The sequence below is a fragment of the Podarcis vaucheri genome (genome assembly GCF_965113315.1).
Source record: "Podarcis vaucheri genome assembly, chromosome: 12".
NCBI lineage: Eukaryota > Metazoa > Chordata > Lepidosauria > Squamata > Lacertidae > Podarcis > Podarcis vaucheri.
Genome location: NC_138750.1, coordinates 40314323 through 40335134, shown reverse-complemented (window position 1 = coordinate 40335134; position 20812 = coordinate 40314323). Strand labels below are relative to the sequence as shown.

The 20812-nt window shown below is 41.8% G+C and overlaps 1 protein-coding gene across 2 annotated transcripts in view; it reads right to left on the bottom strand.

Moving 5' to 3' along the window:
- Nucleotides 1-20812, bottom strand: part of LOC309515421 (macrophage mannose receptor 1-like) — a 43495-nt gene that overhangs the window by 10720 nt on the left and 11963 nt on the right. For both annotated transcript variants that reach the window (XM_082193191.1, XM_082193192.1), the window contains exons 11-24: nt 20312-20460; nt 19987-20186; nt 17583-17704; nt 17222-17300; nt 15343-15478; nt 14695-14730; nt 12751-12920; nt 10583-10653; nt 7897-7997; nt 6166-6308; nt 5341-5455; nt 3816-3961; nt 2286-2388; nt 1251-1483 (exon numbers count right to left, since the gene is read on the bottom strand). In XM_082193191.1, the coding sequence (XP_082049317.1) occupies nt 1251-1483; nt 2286-2388; nt 3816-3961; nt 5341-5455; nt 6166-6308; nt 7897-7997; nt 10583-10653; nt 12751-12920; nt 14695-14730; nt 15343-15478; nt 17222-17300; nt 17583-17704; nt 19987-20186; nt 20312-20460 (1804 nt within the window). The remainder of the gene's footprint in view (nt 1-1250; nt 1484-2285; nt 2389-3815; nt 3962-5340; nt 5456-6165; nt 6309-7896; nt 7998-10582; nt 10654-12750; nt 12921-14694; nt 14731-15342; nt 15479-17221; nt 17301-17582; nt 17705-19986; nt 20187-20311; nt 20461-20812) is intronic.

Sequence of the window (20812 nt, the reverse complement as noted above, 5' to 3'; positions counted from 1 at the left end):
CACGCACTCTCACACACCATCATCTTTCAGGGGGTTAACTTAAAGTACTACTATATGGGTGACACCAGAGATAATACCTATACTATTTAACATCTAATTGAAATAGGCGAGGTGTTATCCAGGAATATGGAGCATGATGTCATCAGAATGCTGACTGCACACAGCTCTGTTTCTCCTTTCCATATGAATCAGGAGAGGCTAGGAAGGTGTTGACCTGGTGTCTAGAAGCAGTAATGGGTAGGGGTCAATAGAAGGGCTGAATCCTGATAAGTTGTAGGTGTTGTAGGTGGACAGTTCCTATGTCAAAGAATTTGGCTGACAACCTTCTCTGGGAGGAGGTTCCTTGTGAAGGAACAGATTCACAGTTTGGGAGTACTGCTGGATTCCAACTTATCACTGGAGTCTCAAATGGCTTCTGTGGCTAGGACTGCTTATGTCCAGGTTGAGCTAAGTTGCTAGCTGCAGCCGTTCCTGGACCACAGTAGTAGGGTCTCAGTTGTCCATGCTCAGGTGATCTCCCACATGGACTTCTTTAATGTGCCTGCTCTTGAATATGACCTAGAGGCCACAGCTAGTGCAGAATGTGGTAGATTGGTGGCAGCATGATGGGATGATATGTCACCACACATCATCACTGGCTGCCAGTAACCTACCTGGCAGAGTTTGTCGTGCACCAAGACCAAGCAGAATCACCCTCCCATCACATCAGCCACATCTCTTCCTTTAGAAGAAGAAAGACCCCATCCACTTAGCAGCTCCTTGCTGCATGCTACGTGTGCAGCCAAACCAAGCAGCTTCAGGTGCATGAGAAAGCTCTCTGTGGAGCTTGTCATGCACCCAGACCAAGCAGAATCACCTCCCATCACATCAGCTAATGCACATACATGTGTATGTGGCCCTGTTGGATTCTTATGCCTGGGTTTCAGCCTGCAATGGGAGCACTGGAGCTGCCTTAAAGCATTTTGCAAAAGTGCTGTTTGAAGCAGTTTGAACTTTTCTTTAAAGCGAGTGGGTGGGCAGTGGCCATGGTAGCAAGTTGGGTGGCATAGAGGACTCTCCTCCATCGCACTACCCCTACATGCTCATAGGTAACCCACAGATTATATCCAAAGCTGTTTGTGGGAAGTAATGCTGAGGGTATTTTCAATGAAGTCAGCTATTAAAAGTTCTGTGTTTTCTAACTATGCCCTCAATACAAGCCCCTGATGTGGATAAGCAGGTTTATGTTCATGTATATCATATGTTCTTACCATATTGCTGTTTAAGCCAATCCACACGGGCTCCTTGTATTTTAACACATGTAGCAATAAGAACGATTGGATGTATGGATTCACAATGCTGGCAAGCTCTGACTGTATAGAATGACATTTTTTCCTGGCCGCTTCCCATGTCATTTTGGGGCCAATGAGAGAGTAACTGCTGTTCCCAAAAACAGTATAGCCAGAGGCTGAAATTGTCGTTTCAGGGTGTGATAATGCAGGGTCTACAGGAAAGTAATAAAGAGAAAAGGCAGAGATCAGTTTAGACTGTACACCATCCTAAAATTTGATTTCACTTGATACTGAAATTTCAGAATGCCATTATCTCCTAAGTTTTAACATCTCAAAGTACTAAAAATCTGAAGTGAAACATTTAAAAACCTTGAAAATCAACATTTTAAAAGTTAACAATTACAGGAAAGTTCTAGTTAGAGATTATATGGATGTGGCCTCAGAATATATTTTCTTTACAGTTACAAAAAAGTCAAATTCTTAACATGTAATCAACAGGACCTTTTGAAACATATCTTCATTTCTTTCCAGAGAAGTCAAGAGATTTCAATTAATTTCCTATCTGCCATTCTTCTCAGATGATAAAACTTTAGTTCAATCATTCAAAGTGGACTTTCTTCTTATATTCAAATGAATTTACATAGGTCATAGGAGAAGCCTATCACTTTGAACAGGGCTAGATACAACAACATTAAACTGAAAAATCCTGTGCCAGCATCCTCCTCCTGCCTGTCCTAGAGATAATGTGTAAAAAATGAGGCATATAATTGTAGCAACTCTTTGGCATTAGAGTTCACCTCTTTGCATCTATAAAAACAGGTTCTCGTGACTGCTTCTCCCCTAACCCCTGCCAGGTGATTTATACTGGCGAGTGTGGAATCTCTTATGCATTAAGAGCTTTCAATGTTGTTTTCTTTTTGACCAATATGGCATGGAAAACTGGCTTTGGATTCCATCAGGCAATCTGAATTTTTTTAAAAAAATAAATCTGTTACTTCTGTTTGAAAAACATACCAGTGTTTCTTTGGCAAATGTAGGATTTTTTAGCAGAACATGGTCCATCCTTCCAGTTTCCTGCCTGCTTTTCAGGCTCCTTCATCATAAAAACACAGTCTTCCTAAGGAATAAAAATATAACAAAGGAACAAGTAACACAAGAGCCACCTATAACATGTAGGGTTTGATTATTTTGTAACATATTATGCTTTTCTACTACTTAAACTAGATGAAAATATTAATCTATACTTTTTTGAGCCAAGTTTGTAGATTATTATTTCTCACTTCTTATAATGTCCTGTTGAACCCATCCCAGAAACAAGCTCTACCACTTAATGACTCCGCAATCACCTCTGTGATTCCAGGTCAGCGATGGTGTGAGGTTCACACCAAAACCTGACTAAACAGACAGTGCAAGTTTGACAGCAACAGGTATCCTATCTCTGAACCCTACTTCTGAGAAGGAATCTGTAACTGATGCATGCTGATGTTTTCAGGAAGTGGTGTAGGGTAGCAGGGCCAGCTATAAAACTGCTTAGGTGAAACCTAGCTGTTGCTGGTGCAACACCTTTTCAGGCTGGCTCCTTGACTTGAGACACCTATGCTTCTTACCTGAATGAACAACTCTCCTTGTTTTCTCATCAGTTCTGCTCTACTAGCAACTCCTCTGACTCACCAGGAAAAAGGGAGTCTTTCAGTTTCATTGTTGGCAGGAATAGTACACAATGAGTACCCCAACCAGTAAGATACATTTCCACACAAGCGGTGTATTCAGTTAGTGCTAAGGTGAATGTTCCATCAGCACAAGTATTTCTTCTTGTGCAATAGAACCTTCTACAGTGGTGCCCCGCAAGACGAATGCCTCGCAAGACGAAAAAGCCACTAGACGAAGAGACTCGCGGAATGGATTGATTTCGTCTTGCGAGGCACCACTGTACCTGTCTCCTTCCTCCATGTGCTTCCTACATCAGTTGATAGGGTTCCCCAGTGCTCTGGAGTAGATTTGGGGATGGCATAGTGAGATGAGATGGGGGAAATCCTCCTTTTTTTTGCTAGAGCTGATCCTTGCCAGTCAAAATGTAGTTGAATATTGTGCTATGACGATGAATCAGAGATAATGTGAATTACTATATGTCTAAGAGTAAGGTGCCCAGAAGGGCACTGCCTGAAAACTGGTCTGTAAAAAGAGTAGTAGTAATTGTAGAGTTTTTAAGTAGTGGTAGGGAACTGGACCTGGTCAGCAGACACTTTGAAGCCCTGACAATCAGCTGATGATTACAACTTCAAAGTGCTGCTTGGGACTCTTTGCAAGCCCTTAGCAAATAAAATAAGAACTATTCATTCTCTGTGAACAACATGTACATTTATAACCAATTCTGAGGAAAGTCTATGGCTGGCACTAAAAATGAACAAACTAGGAGCCAGATGAAGATTTGATGGGAGAGTGGTACATAAAATGGGTTTTCTGAATAAGTAGTCTCACTGCAGGATGCAGTACAGAAGACTTTTTTATTTTGGGGGTGGGAGAACCTTTGCAGGCAGTACTTACACTCCAAAAAAGTGGAAAACCTTTGGCCCAGTTTAAATAGTGGACTCCACTTCCATCTGTCCACAGAAATGTGTGCTCCGAATGAATAGCATTCAGTCCAATCCAAGCATCAGTTGAAGCACTTTTTAAATGTACCGTGAGGAATGCTGAATAAAAACAAAAGACACGTTTCACCGTAAAAGATTCGACAAACACATCCCCTTAACCTATAAGTGAACCACAATTCCAAGTTGTTCAAATCTATTCTGGCCATGTAATTAAAGTATTTTATGACCAAGTATATTGCTGAGAGGTGTATGGGGTGTTACGGGGTGGGTAGTACCTCTGGTGGGGGGCATGTCGTGCTCCATCTGGGATAGTTTGTCCCACCTTTGGATCCCACCCTGCCCTCAGCTCTCACCTGTGGCTCCTAGAAGCTTTCAGCATGCAACAGCAGCCACACCCTGGCAATGGCCAGGTGAGAGTAACTGATGGATCTCAAACCCTCAATGAATTAGGCCATTGGTTGTCAACCTGTGTGCCATGGCATGCTGGGGAGACTTGAGGATCATCCAAGGGAGCTGCAGGGGGCCCATCCTTTAATTAACTTGCAGCCCATTATCTTCCTGCATCTCTCGCTCTCTCCTCTGTGGCCATCCTTCCTTGAGTCCTCCTCCTCCTGGATGCCTCCCAGTCATTTCCCAGATTCCTAGTTTCTGTGCCCTCCCCCCCACCCCCGGTTCTCCATTTCTGGCGTGCCAATTTGGTGCAAGGAAGAGATTCCCTGGTGGCTGCCTTTGTCTATTGTTAAAATGCAGGCAACTGGGGGGTTTATACTACAGTGACGTTGGAGGGGAAGGTTTTACTCAGGAATAAATCTGCACTTTGGAGAGCCTGTCCAAGTGCATGAAGGGGCTGCCAATGTGGGAGGAGGGATGGCGGTTGAGATCTCTCCAGCAAGGGAGGCAAGGAGGCAGTGAAAAGTAGTTTGCATGCCTGTGTCATCAGGCAGTGTAGGCTGCAGCCTATAGGCCCCATACCTTTTAGGGGCCCCATGACAACGAATCAAAATAATATTGATTTGATCTTGAAAGAAAATTACAATCAAGCTTTCTTAGTTTAATGTTATCCCACTATATCACGCACATGAGGGCCCCCCTGAGATTTTGACTGCCTACGGGCCTCCACTGGGTTTAATCTGGGACTGTGTGCCATTTGCAAAAACGGGGTTGTTTCCATCCAAGCTTGCAAGTAAATCCCAACAGAGTTCAAAGGAGCTTCCTCCCAAGTAAAATGTTCATGAATTGGGGACCCGAATGGCTAAAGTCATATGTGTATGTAAGGAAGGAGGGAACTCTGTGCATTGCAGCAACACTGCCCTGGTTTCCAGCTCCTCCAAGTCACAAGCAGTTAGTCAAGTTACCTGAGTGGCAAGGGCAGGAGCCACATTGTAGCAGTTCCTCTGGCATGAGGAGAAGTTGAGCAGGAGGTATTGGACTTCTAAAACTTTAAGTCCATAAGAGCAATATGTTTTAAAAGAACTGACCTTGAAAAGCTTTGCTTGTTATAGAAGCCAAGTTTCCTCCTTGTTTTTTACAAGCAGTTCGTGCATCAGACCAATTTTTTCTGTCTTCTTGATTAAACCCAAACAGTTGGAAGCACTGGGGGAAAGAATACAAACTCAAAACTCTCATCAATCATGATATGGTTAATGAAATCAACAATCATGAAATGGTACTGGAGTAGCAGACATGGATTATTTAATGACTTCAGAGAGGAATCAGAAATCTGAGATTTGTTGACTAGGGTTATCATAGAGTGGAGGATGGGGCAGAGGTGCCTACCTGCTGCAGGTTGGGGGAGAGACTCCCTGGCAACTACAGCTATATCTGCTGATAGCTCTACAAGTGTAGATTTATCACTGATAGGAGTTTACAAAGGAGTGATTGAATAACATATTCTTCTACTTTTTAATTGTATGCTTTTTGTAATATACAGCCCACTCACAACTTGCGCTGGGGTTACATTCTGAGGTTTGTGCAAACCCCAGTCAGAATATTTTGGAACAGCCCACACACCTTTTGGAAGCTTTGCACTGAGTGGGCCTTGCCCCCTTTGCAGGACAGAGCTTTTAAGCTTTCCACCTTGTGTGCATTTAATTTCTCTGATCGCAGCTGACCAGCCACCAAATGTGTGAGGCTGCCATCATGCAAGTTGACTGTAATATTCATTGTAAGCTCTGTAAAGAGCCCTTGCACAAAACTGTGGACACAGAGAGCAATCTCTGCATCTTCATAAGTTCATTGTATGCACTATAATAATTGAGAAGGGACAATATACCAGTTATATTTGCAGTCACTTTCTTAGTTACCTTGTTATTAAAAAAAAGCCAGCCATCAGCACAGCCCCCAACAGGTACAGGCATTGTGGGAGCAACAGTTGAACGGACAGAACTGTTATGCCTTTCACAGATGAATTTATTAGCAGTACCACAATTTGTATCATACCATAAACCTGAAAGAGGAATTATGTCTTGATCAGTAAGATTAAATCACTCCCAAGTGAAAAAGCACACAGAGACCTTCAAGTATATATTGCAAATGAAAGATTGGTAACAACAAAGAGCAGCCACCACTTTCCTGAAAATAGAGCTTGTGAGAGACACCATACTGTTCCTACATTCTGTGGTATATGTCAATCATTCCAATCTGCGGTCTACAAGCACATGATACAGAAGCCATGCTGAAATTAAACCTATGTGGGTTAAGCCTCAAAGAGAGCCTGTCCATGAACGCTGTGTTGTTTTAAGTTCCATATTGGATGGAAGGGGGATTACGTATACAGGAAGTCCTTGTTTTGCACAGGGGTTACATTCCGGACCCCTGCGGGTGTTTGTGGAATGTGCATAAGCCTGCTCTGTCCCATTCCCCCTCTTTTCATGACATCTTTAGGACATTTGGGGGCTACTTCTGGGTGCAGTGCTGTGCATGCGTGCATAATTGCACGTCATTCAGACACGCCTAAAACGGTTGTCGCCTGTAAATGTAATACGCAATTATCAGTGCTTTTTTTCTGGCACTCAATGGTACTCAATGGTACGCAGTACTGGCCCCCCCCCCCCAATGTAGCATGGCCTCCAGCCACGAGGCCCAGTCAGCATCTCTCTTACACAGCATTTTCCTTTCTGTCTCAAAAACCTTGTGCTTCTTGCTGCTACTGGTCTCCAGCCTTGGAGTCCATGGGACTGCAATCTCATAGTCTAGTGAGGAGGGTTGTGGGCATTTCCTGGGACTCTTCGCCACTGAGGTGGTAGCAAAAGCAGCTGCTCAGGGCCGAAGCTGGTGTGAAAGGAACGATGAGGATGCCGAGCAGCCATGGCAACTGTCACTAATGCAGGAGGGCAAAGCTTGGGAGCGGAGGAGGCCCAAAGCCTGCAGGGCCAGTGAGTGGGTGCATCGCTGTGTCATACAGTGGCTGAAGCATCCCATTCCCTCTTATGTAATGGCGATGACTGTCCCCAGCTAGGAGCTCCCACTGCTCCACCTACCCTGAGGCTATTTCCTCCCTTTGTGAGTCATCCCTGTCTTCTCTGCGTTGGCTCTGTCTCCGCATTGGGTGACAGGAGAGAGGGAGAGAGAGGGAGTCTTCAGGTGTGTTAGTAACACTGTGAGGTTTCTTTATCCTTCAGCATAATCTCTTTCAGCTCTCTGGTCCAAGAAGGGTACTTCATGGTGAGTACCAGCACCTTTTTTCCTAGAAAAAAGGCACTGGCAATTATCCAGAATATAAACTGCTTAAAGTCCCAGAGTTAGTAAAGTAGCATATATAAAAGTCCATGTGGCAGTTCCCAAAATCTCTCTTACTGTATAAACTTGTCCACATGATAAATATATAGTGTCTTTTAAAATATTTTAATATCCTGTCATATTCAAAAGAAGACAATTAAAGAGCTGTAAAACAATTGATTTACACTCCCATTTAATGTATATTTATGGATGGAATAGTCACTGTAACTACAGATTCAATATGTGATAGGTATTTATTGTCAAGTTTGCAGATTCGTATGACCCCCCCCCCCATGATAAACTTTTATTCTACTTGCCTGTGATAGCCTTCATAGCAACACATGTTTCATCATCATTTCCAGAGTTGGGTTCACCAGGTGCCCAGGACACATAGGTCACTGGAGTTTGATCCAACCAGCTATAGAAAATAGTAAGAGAAAACGGGACAGAATAATGTATTTTGTCCTTCATTTACATTGCATACTTTTACAAAAGAAATATTGGGGGGCAGGGTTGTGGGGAGTTAGCAAAGGGAACACCCGGCTTCGGCTGGGGAGGGCAGGATATAAATAAAATTTATTATTATTTATTATTATCACTAGGCTTTGCATCTCTTGGTGGCACTGTATATATCTAGCATTACTTTTTCTCCTTTTACCTTTAGAGGGACTTTCTTTAAAATGCAGAGTCTCATGATTAGCAGCCATAGCAATTTCTAAGGCTAAATATGGAAGCACAAGAACCTGCTCACTGAGCTCCTTTATCTTCTTGTCTTCTCAAGAGTGGTCATGTGCCCCATTTTAAAGTGAACAGTCCTTTATCTGACAGGCTTTTAGGGGACAATCTTTTATTTGAAGATCTGTCCACTATAAAGCTGGTTTAAAGAACCCCAGGTCTCCTGGTCATTCTCTTCCCTCAGCATGGTGAGATGTGTTGAAAATATAATGAAATTATAGCAATTATTTATAAATTCATACATACAATTATAAAACATCCCAAACAGGACTTATGCAAATCAGTGCCTTCTTTTGTTCCCTGCCCCTGCTTTTTGGTAATGCAGTTCCTCTTTTCTTTATGATGTCTAAGTGGCCTCTCTATGTCTTTCCAGGATTGCACCTTTCTGACTCACTCTGACCTCAGCCATGGCCTAGCCCTATAAAAATAAAAATAAAATACCTATGACTGGCAGGTAGAAGTAAGGGGCCTGTCAGTTACTGGGGCCGTTTATTTTAATTAGAGGAAAATGATAAGCCTGTATTTTATAGGTAGAATGTAAAATTTATATTTGAAAAATGATTAAATTGGTTCTTCTTTTACATAAAAGCCTCCTTTTATGGCTGTAATCTTCAAGCCTGAGGGGAAACAGTAGTGAGGAAGATCTGAAAAAAGCTTGTTGGTGGGGGAGCAAGGGGCAGCTTGCCTTTGCACTGCTTCTTTGCCAACTCAAATGGAATGGGGGGGAGTATACCAGGTGTGGAGAGGTATGACAACAATGAACTCTCAGCTCTCTCCATGAGGCAAGGTGAAGCCATTTGCTTCAGGTGGCAGATCTGACCCATGTCCCACTCCCATCATTATGCAGCTGCCAGCCCCACTGGGGCTTCACCTGTGCCACTGCCACCACAGCACTGTTGCTCATGCTGCTGCCACTGCACCCTCTCTGCCGCTGTTGCATTATAATGCAGATGCAGGCAATGGTGCAGCTGCTGTGTTAGGACTGGCAGCAGCATGGGCACAACAGCAGGGGCAGGGAGGGTGTGGGAAGGGAGCTTAGATCTGTGGGGGGTGCTATCGTGGGGGTGGTGTTGGGGTGTTTTGCCTACAATGACAGAATATCTTGGGCTGGGCCTGGTTCTCAGTCTCTTGCACTGGAGTCATAAAAGGCGATCAGTATTAGAGGGAGGATGTCATGGGAGAGGGAGAGTATCAGTGCTGCAATGTTCAGAGCATGGCTGGGAGCAGAGCAGAAGGGAGCAATTAACTAGGAACACGCTACATCCAAGCTACATACAATAGCCATAGAAGTCAGGCAGGTAAAGTGGTGCCCTCTTCCTCAACACATGAAGAAAGAGTGTGGTGACCCCAAAAGCTTTGGAGGAAACGGCATAATAAGTGAGAAGTTCCATGCAAATGAAAGAGACAAGGGTGTGATGCCAGCCTGGTGAATTGTAACATTGTAGTAACCTATCCTGAGACCTTATGGTTAAGGATGGGTAAAACACATTAATAATAATAACAAGGCCAACAAGAACTAGAATGCATAATTCTGGGTCTGATAGAGCCAGGGGCAAGTCAGAGTAGAACAGCGGAAGGAATAGAGGGAAATACAACTTGCAAAGCTAAGAAAGGTAGGTCAAGTGATTAGAATGGCTACTGTGATCTTTGCGCAAAGGGCCCACCAGTTAAGAATTAGCCTGTGGCTCTGTAGAACCTTTGTAAAGTTTACTTTAACAGAGCTAAAATAGTGAAACAACTAAATTGGCTGAACTACAATATCCAAATCCCTGTTGGGCTCTCACTGACATAGCAGAAGGAAAGGTGGTATAGGACTTTTATTCTCTATCCTTTTCCAGCTACTCCCCAAACTATTTCACTTTTATTGGAGACATAAGTTTTACCACCTTGTGGGGGCATGCTGGGGGCTAAGTGCTGGATCCTTAGGATCAAAGCCTTCCCCTGGTATGTCCCTTGCATGTATGCATTCATTCCAACACTGGGCTTTGATGTCAACAGAGCAAGGGCTGTGAAAGTTTCTGAGGTAGCACAGAGGAGGTAACTGACAGTCAGTTTTCCTCTCCAAGGTCAGTCTTCCCTATCCACCATCCCTAGACACCATTACAGCAACCATAGGACTGCAGAGTCAATCTATATATCTGGGAGATTAATTGAATCAGTTTAGAGAAAAATGGTGAATATAACATCCTTCTATCCAGATTATTTAACATTAACCTAGATATTATCTAAGAAACTTAGTATGATTTTTTAAAAAAGTTGTTGACTTACCCAAACTCTCCATCAAGACCCACAGATAAACCAATGTAAAGGTCACCAGAGTGAGTTCCATAATAGTTGTTCTATAACATACAAAGGAAAAATGGGGAGTAAATGTAACAATAAAGTAATCAGATATATTTACAAATCAGCCAATACAAAAAGAGAATTGTAATTATAAACATAACATGTTTGTACTTTATTAAAACACAAATAAAGCTTTCAGTTAAAAGAAATTAAAGCCTGTCAGCTAAAATTAGAGAAAACAAGGAAGTTATTTATTATGGATTAATAAACTGATGTACCCGTAATAAGACCATTGGTACTTAACGTGAAAATGATTTTTGGGTCAATGTAAGAATGGGCATTTAGCTCCCTCTAGCAGTCGCAGGCAAACTGCAAACTGGAAAAAAAATATTCAAATTCCTCCCCCAGTTTGTGAGAGGCAATAGACAACTTGGGAGGAAGATTTCTTAAGTGCTGAACTAGGAACTGAGAAATCAAGGTCCAAATCTCCACAGCCATGAAGTTACCTGGGTGACCTTGGGACAGTCACTGCCAAAGTTATTGTGGGGATTAAATGTAGAAACCAAGAGTCCACCTTTTGCTCCTTGGAAAAACCCCAGAGGAAAAGCAGTCTGACTTTGTTTTCCTTTGTTTGGTTGCTTCCTTTAATAAAGAAGGGAGAGGGAGAAAACTGATCTGCCTTTCCTCTGCTGTGGGAGAGGGACAATGAGGGGAGGGGGGAAAGAGTGGTGCTTCAACTGGCTCCGGAGTCCCTCATAAAAACCAGACAGAAGCCAAGCTGTCATAGAGAGATAAAACATAACAGAAGAGTGTAGTGGGGCTGTTGCAGGTTGCAAGTTGGGGGAATGTATGTGAGGGAATATATGTACGTATATATAAAATAAAAAATCTTTAACAACAAGGGAAAGCAACACACTACAGTAACACAAACAAGGAGATACAGAAATAATACAAGCCTATAGTGAAGATGTAGAGAGTCAAGAACAGACTGCTTTCCTGAGGCAAAATTGAAGAAAAAAACCAATCTGGATTGTGCTCTAACCTATCTTGTATATACATTTTTTTTGTCTGATGGCAAAGAGTCTCTCTGTTTTCTTTTGCTGTCATGTGTCTGGCTTCTCTTTCCCTTCTTTGGCTTGTCTCAATATAAAACTGGCTTTCAATGAGGGAACAGTTTGGATTACGGTACTTCTTTCCAGCTTGCAATTTTGACTGCAACTGCTAGAGGGACCTAAATACCCATCCTTGACATCAGCTCAAGAGCCCCAAGAGAACAGATGGTTTACTGAAGATTTTTAATTATATGTGGTATAAATTACAATGCAGCCTATGCCACCTGCTTTCATGTCATAATGCTGCCTATTTCACTTCACTCTTCCACTTAGTGAGTTGCACTTCTTTGTCTTCTAAATGAAGAGATGGGGAAGGAAAATTAAACAAGCAATGAAAAAGAACTAGAAGAGGGAAAGGATAAGATGGATCCATAAAGAGGGTTTCATAATGGATCTAGACAGAGCTTTTTTTCAGCTGGAACTCACCGGAACTCAGTTCCGGCACCTCTCAGGTGGGCACCATTGCCATTATAAGAGAACAAGGGAGGCGTTCATGGTGAGTTTCATTCCTGTTTTTCTAGAAAAATAGTGCTGGATGTAGAGAAAAGCAGGGAGGGAGGTTGGGGAGGTGAAGGCAGAGGGTGAAACCCTGAGTGATAAACCCACTGTGCTTTCATTATAGGCCCCTGATAATCTGTAGAGAAGCTCCTCTTCCCAAACATTTTGTTTGTGTATTTCCATCATGTTTCTTTGAAAATTGTATATTGCTGGATAGAATATTGAACTTTGCTGGCATGAAAATTAAATGCTTAGGCACAAAAATACATTTTGACCTATTGCGCTGCATCAGGCCTAGATCTGTGATGATTATTTGGGTGAATGGATCATACCCCTCCCCCAATTCTCACTTCTTTGTCAGTGTCTTACACTTCAATCGAAGTACATGACCACATGTATAAGATTAAGGTTCTGGTGACCCTATCCAGAAGAAAATGTTTAGCAGGCATCAAAATAGCCACAACCCATCATTCATCTGGTTCTTTTTTTTTTAAAACCAAGCTGTACTTCATTAGGAAAACATATGTTCCAAATATTTCTTACGTATTTCCACAAAAACTTTCTTTCAGTTTCACTTTCAATGACAGTAAGATCTCCACCATGCTTCTTGCACAATGCTCGTGCTCTTTCTGCAGATGCACTTGTATTACTGACATAGTACTCATGTTCCTCATACAAAATCCAGCCATTATCAATTATTTTGAATGAATAGTCTGCAAAAGAAGACCTATTTTTATTTATCTTATTTAAAGCAGTTCTTAAATACCCTTCACCAAATGATTCCAGAGAGTTATACAAAAATATGCATAACGGTAATTCACGCAATCAGTGCTATAACTAAGAAACTTTAATGATATTAATGGGGATCTCCCCTCCTCTACATTAGACAATCATGCACATCAGTTCAGTTTGAAACACACAATCAATACCACCCATGCATTTCTTATTGCTGGTTCACACTGTAAAATTAATTTAAAAACAAAGCAGTTTAGTTACCATGATACTATATTTTATATATAAAATGAGCACCTATTTATTTATTTTATTTTTATTTATTGAATTTATATATTTCCCCAAACCCACAGATCTCAGGGCAGTTCACAAAATAAAATCAGAATATAAAACCACAAAACATATAATCAAAATAAAAACAACAACCCAGTAACACACACACCCAAACACATTTTAGAAGGGCATAGGATGTCAATCACATCAACCCTGGTTAAAAATGAATGTTTTTGCCTGGTGCCTAAAGATATATAATGAAGGAGCCAAGCAAACTTCCCTGGGGAGAGCATTCCACAGATGGGGAGCCACTGCAGAGAAGGCCCGTTCTTGTGTTGCCACCCTCTGGACCTCTCGAGGAGGAGGCACACAAAGAAGGGCCTCACAATTTGATCTCAGGGCTCGAGTAGGTTCATATGGAAAGAGGCAGTCCTTGAGGTATTGTGGTCCTGAGCCGTTTAAGCTTTTATAGGTCAAAACCAGCACTTGGAATTGGGCCCAGTAACAAATTGGTAGCCCATGCTTTGGGGGGCAGGGTGCTTGAGAGTTTGGTGGTAATTCATCTGCAGTCTTGAAGGAACTGGTTAACAGAACCTATTTCTGTCTGGATTCAGGTCTAGATCTGGAACAGCCATAGTTTCCCTGACAGCCCCCTGACAGATGACCTTATTTGGGAGAGGAACAGAGAGAGTGTGACCCCATTAGTCTTACATTGAAGGTGCAACAAACCTTCAGGCAAGCAGCCAGCTAGAGAGCCTCTCTTGAGGCCCCCCAAAAGTCTGCTGGAGTGTGCTGGCAAGTGGCTAATCGGCGTACCTCAAGCTTTCAAAGTCACAGTGGAGGAATGGTGAGAAGAAAGGGGGTGGGGTGATCCTGCATTCCAAAACTGCAATGTTTCTACTCTAGACAATTCGGGTGACAAAGGGACATGAACTAAGCAGATTATGGGGGAGGAGAAGCAGGAGGGGAAGTTATAAGGATATAAGGTACAGCAGTCAAGGAAACCTGGCGCTTAGGAGCACAGGAAGCTACTTTATACCTCCAGCTAGCTCAGTTTTGTCAACACTGGCTAGCAGACTTTGTAAGGAATATTTTCCAATCCAACCTGGAGATGCTGATGGTTACTTCAACACTGAAAGGATGTGCTTTACTGATGAGCTACAAAGCATCCCTTCTAGAGGTGAATCTTAACAAGTTCAGCAAGCCCATACCAAGAAGAATTTACTGACAGAACTTTCAGTGACTGAAGAAAACTGCTGGAACAATCCTGCCCCCACCTTCCCCAACACTACTTAGGACCTACTTGTCCTGAGAGAAGGCAGAAATTTGGGTGCCCAGACTATGGAGCACACTTCTCTTTTGCTCCTGAGAGAATCATCCTTGGCCCGAGAGAGCTGTTAAGGCAGACCCACCCCCACCTTCTATGGTGCAGCTTTAAAAAGACCAATGTGACCTGAGGGAAGGCAGAATCACCCAACATACCAAAATCATTGCTTGGTTCAGGTTTCAGCGGTACACCTGAAAAAGCAAAGACAAATTAATTATAATGGATTATAGTATCATTTGTATCATATTATGTTATTTCATATAGCAAGCAGGAGTTCATAAAAATGAACATAAAGTTTTATTTATAGCATTCCACATTTCTACATCTCTGTGGAAACACAGGTAAAACCTCATGTGAAAGAACAATCAATAGCTCTGTACTCACAATAGCCTCAATGGCCTAATTTCTTGTTCTTATTGAAATGGAATAGAGGCGACTCAGAACTTATGCTGGGGTTATGTTCTGGGGATAGCACCTAGAGCCCAAACCATGTATGGTCAAAATGGGTTCAATGGCAGGGGCAAGACGGGGCTTGCCAAAGTATTTTTTTCTAGCCATCCACCCCCGTATGCAAAGCAGATAGATTAAATGTGGATAATTTGTGAGTGACCTGTGCTTCACATCTCAGACTGTCATAATCTGAACTCTGCAACATTCATAGCAAAGGTTGAATGCATTTCTCATTATTTTCCCCTCCTCTCAAAAAGGCATGCATCTTAAAAAGCCAGGCTTCAGCAATGCAGCAAATGAAGGCCTTGTTGGCTTTGTTTAATGGACCGGTAGTAAATGAAAAGGAATCTTACCTCTTTTAATTTGGCAAACCCAACTGAGAAAACTGTCACAGTGGAAGGGGATCCAACGCTTCCAATTCTGTCCTATTCCTCCACATTTTGCATCTGGTTCATAGAAAAACCAAGGGCTCCTCATTTCAAAGTTTAGCTACAGTAGAAACAAACTTTTCTTATTCTTATTCTTTTTAAAATTCGTCCATGGCAACATACCAAAAAGGAGACAGACTTACAATAGCAGTCTTAGAATGATTTGTACCCATGTGAACATCTACATATATAGAAAGAAATGGGTTGCTGTCAGAGCTGCTTCCAGATCCTAGCTCACAGAGGATCACGCTAGCCAGCGTTCACTTTATAAAAGTCTTTATTGAGTTACAGTTTCCATTTCCAAGCTGCAGCGTGCAGCCCTACGTCTTAGAAGCTAGACCGGCGAAGCTCCGTCTGAGTCCCCGCCTCCTGTACACCAACTTAATACCCTAGCCTTACTCCACCTTTTCCGCCTTTCCTTTCTTCTCTGGGTCCCTCTGCCCCCCGTGGTCTCTTCCTTCCTGGACTCTTCTGATGCTGACCCCCCGGACCCTTCTGTCTCCTTGCGGCGGGCTTTAGGACCTGGCTCCCTTTCCGGGCTGCTTACTGCGCCGCCTTCCTGTGCATTTGAACTTGGCGCGCGCGCCCAACCTTCCACTTTCAGCTTGACTGTTTCTTCGCTCCCCGATGGAGGTGTGGCCACTCCTGACTCATACCCTCCCCCCTGCGGCGAGCCGCCAGATCCCGATACCTGGCGCCCTTCCTCTCCACTGCGCTCTGTTGGGGACGCTGGCCCCGATTTCCAACTGCTGCTCTCTGAATCCCCTCTGGTCCCTTCTTCCTGGGGTGTCCCCCTAGGCTCCCCCCTTGCTCTGGCCACTGGCGCTCCTTTCTGTGAATCTTCCGATTCACTGGAAAGACTCGGAGATCTCGGGTCGTCATCATCACTCATCTTTCCTTCGGACTCCTCCCCCTCGCTCTCTGTTTCCTCCCTTGCCCTCACCTCTGCTCCTGAACCCCTGACAGTTGCCATTTCCTTATTAATACTGTGTGGGTGCAGGCTAACATTACTCTTATACCTAAAGAGGGACAAGAGTTGACCTTAATAAAAAATTATTGACCAGTCTCATTACTGAATAATGACTATAAATTATTTCAAATGATTTTGTTAGGAAATTTTAAAAAAATTCTATAAGACTTAATATACACCATGACCAAAGCAGATTTTTACCTATCAGACAATTAAGAGACAATGTCAGAAATGTGTTTGAGTATTTGAGCTGTCATAATGAGAAGCAAGCTGCACTGATTTTTCTGCATGCAGTATTTTTACGTGAAAGAGTAACTGAACTTGAGGATTTGAAGATGGAAAAAATATTGTTTTAGTGAAGATAGAATTGTTAGATTTTAAGGAATGAATACTATATTTAGCTGCAAGATAAAGATCCAGAAGTCCTTTTATTCTTTTTTATCTTTCTCTAAACATTTCTCTCTCTTTCTCCTCTCTTGCTTTCTCTTTCTTTAGGTTTTCCCTTTTTTGTCTTTTCTTCATTCTGCCTATGTTCTTTTTTAGATTAAGTGGCTGTTTTATATCAGTAAATTATAAAACAATAGTTTGTAATGGGCATGTATTTTTGTATATCAATAAGTAATTCCAAGCAAATCTTTTAGATTGCATACAAGTAATATGTTTAAAGACTTCATTGCTGGATATTTCAATTACTAAAGGTTTTAAAACGCTGCTATGTGATTTGTCCAATGTAAATATGAGAACAAGAGGGTGTGTACGCCAAGCTTAAAGACTTTTTTTGTAAAACTAATTATAACTTTGCTATCAATACATCAGCATTACCCTTTTACTTACATTAGATCCATCACTCCAAGTAAATCCTTTATCAGGATCCACATTATTCAAACCAATCCAATATTTGTCATTGGAACGCCTAAAATATATAAAAAATAGGGATACAGAGTCTAGAAAAATTCAACAAAGGAATGGATTTCATAAATCTGATACTCTGGTTTCTCTTCAGATTGTATAAATCTTTTGCCTAAGGATTTCAAACATCTGAGTTTTTAAATTTGCATTCACTACTTTGATATTCTCTAGAAAAATAATATACATGTGTATCATCAGTTCATTCACTTAAAGCTTGTTACATTATCAAATTTCTGGAACAGGTGTGCCATTCTGAGCAGGAAGGATTAAAAACAAACAAACTCACATCTCTTCTAGAATCTTCTGTTCTTCTTCACTGTGAATAGAAATGAGTTCTCCTCCAACTGCTCTACAAAACTCTCGTGCTTCAAACCAAGATTTCTTATTACTTTTGTTTTTCGTATAGGCCTAATGCATAAAACATAATTAAACACTGATAATAAGCACCAGCTTTTAATACATAACACTCCCTCCCTCTAAACATTGCTAATTTCCTTCTTTGTTTGCACCCAGGATTCATAGCCTGATAACCTTTTGAATTCAGACTCCAATTTCATATTCTGCATCAGATTCTACTACTTTTGCTCTTGACCACTAACCAGTACCAGGCCAGTACCCTATTCTGTCTTTATTACATACCAACAATTTATTCATGTTATAGAAAAGAAAGGAGCTTTAAAGTGTGAGCTTCATTCATTCTGCTACAACTAGAGATATGTGACAAGGGCTGTCCCATAACATTTTGGCACCTAAGGCAACCATGAAATAGTATCCCTCTCCCCACCAGGGATACTGCCACCTGAGGTGGTTGCCTCACTTTGCCTCATGGGTGGGCCAGTCCTGTGTGTGAATCATCCCTAGGATAAATCTGGTGAGCATTCCTTATGAAATTCCTACTTGCTCTTTCTTTCTTTTCCTGAAGACAAATAACATATTTCTATGCTAGTTGTAATATAAAATGTGGGACTATCAAATAATCTCATTCAGAGTATGGTTTGCATGAGTTCCCATTTCACAGATAAGCAAAGCAGCTAAGGGCAAGGCAGACATAGCATTATTGAATGTATTTACACCAGAAGAGTTCAACCTTTTTGAGTCCACGGCTCCCTTGACCAACAACATTGTTTCTGTGGCACCTCTGTGGGGCTTAGAAACACAGTTGTGTCACCCCTTGCCTACAGCACTGGCATCCTCTCAACCTTTTTCAGACACCCTTCATTGTGGAGTGTTCCTCCAGCCTCCTCTCCCCTCTCCTTGGAAGTCCTCTGGGAACCTGCTGCCGCCACCCCTGGCCTCTGAACTACCCCACCCCAAAGAGAGGTGCCTCCTTACACTGTGCCAAGGGGCCTGGCCTTAGCGACCTGACGGACACTGGCCAAAGGTGAATGTGAGGCCAGCACCTTACCTTACTTATGCACACTTGTTAGAAAATAATGCTAGGTGGCTTTACTGCCATACCTTAAAAGAGCATCTACAGTATGTTGGGCTGCCATACGTCTGGGGGGAATTTCCAAAAGGTGGCACTTTGTTCTGGATCTTGAAATATGGCATCCCTAACAGTATGATCAACACCAGTTTGCTGAACCTTTTTTAAAGATTCTGTCACTGTCAGGATACAAAAGATCTGGATAGCTATGCAGCCTTCATTGAGAATTAGTTGCGCTGTTTTTGTTGTAAGCCTCATTTTATTATTATTATTAATTATTATTATTATTATTATTATTATTATTGTAACTGAATATTTCAAACTCATTTCAAAAAGTAAATTTGAAGGATCCCCTCCCAATCCCAATTCACAAGGAAAATTATCTTAAAATTATCTGAAAGATGTGTAGAATTTTTCTCCAGTTCCTCAGGCTGTAGTGTCACAAATTTTAAGATTCAACAGAATATACAACAAACATTTTTGGTTGGTTTGAATTTGGTTGGTTTGTGCTCTACTTAACAGGTGACAAAAGTTGCAAAACACCATCAAAAATATTCCTTCTGGATAATGACCCCATAAATATAATCCAGAATTATCTAATTATGCCAGCACAGCTGCAAATCTCTGGGCCCTGGGTACCCTTTCCTCTCCCTCCCTTAAGCCCATAGCTGTTTTACTGGGCTACTGTCAATGTGGAATTATCTTTCACAGGCCAGTTTGAAACTGATCTTATTGAACAATTTTAGGTTAATGTTGAAAAATAGGAGACAAGAATTATGAATGGTCACACAAAATATGAGAGCCGCAACAAAAAGGATCAGTAAAACAGAAATAAATATGCAGCTACAATATGTTAAACCACCAACAGAAAAATTCTGAGCCCAGAATTGAATGAGATTCACAGCATTTCCACACAAAAATCTAAGCTTTTTTCATATCAGTAGTAGAATAAATAGGGAAGCCAAGGAAGGGGGAGTCATTTTGTTGCTAAACAGTGGGGAGGCAGAAATCCATTCTGATCTACAGCAGAAATCTATTCTGATCTACAGCAAACCAGCCAAAGATCAATTTTGAAGTTGACATTTCAAATAAACTAAAGTTCAAAACATTGAACTAAACTACACAATAAAATGAATCACAATTTAAAAAATCCACTGAACATTTATATTTAAACTAAAACCACACTCTCAGATGGCTTGCATGTCTACCTTTGCCTTGCTATTTAAGCAAACAAGAACTTAGACACAAGAAACGCTATACCTACCTTAAAGCACACATTTCTAGTACTGCTTGGACGCCATCCTACTGGGCACGGCTGCAGAGGAGTTGGTTTGGGGGCAGGAGTTGTTGTCACACCTTCAGCCCATTGTTTGCAGATGAAGGTTGCCTTCTCCTCACAGTTCACAACATCCCACAATCCAGCTGCAGTCCCAGTTCTCATGGCAACACAGCCAGAATGTTGCCCTTTTGGAGATACAATCGCCAGTCCAATTGAGTATCTGTTCATATGTGTAAAACTACTACTAATAATGACAATGTAGAAGCCCCTTGTGAAATATTACTCCAGTTAGGCTTCAGGAAGTACCTACCAGGCATTTCTGAATTCCAGTGGGTGAACAGAGCACTGTCTCCACTGGTCCAGATAAATGTCCCTGGTTGCTGTACATCTGAAAGACCGATCCAGAGATATTTTTCAGAATGAAGCCCAACTAGGCTAGTCAGGTAGGCTTGTTCATACCTGCAAAGAAAAATAAGTAATAAGTGCATTAAAAGTGAGTGCTTCTTTTTTAAAAAAGAAGAAGTTAATTTTCAGGACATAGTGGAGTTGATGTGCATTTATTATTATTATTATTATTATTATTATTATTATTATTATTATTATTATTCCCAGGGCATAGTTAAGGTGGTATCACTCTGTATATCAGAGAAGACATAGAAGCCAACACGCTGGAAAACCATGAAGGGTTAGACTCCACCACAGAGTCGTTTTGTAGGTAACAATACTAAGCCTGATGAGTAATTCAGTGCAGGGGATATGCTATTGACCTCCTGCTAAAAGTGCTCAGGGAGATCTTCAGATGGAGACTGAG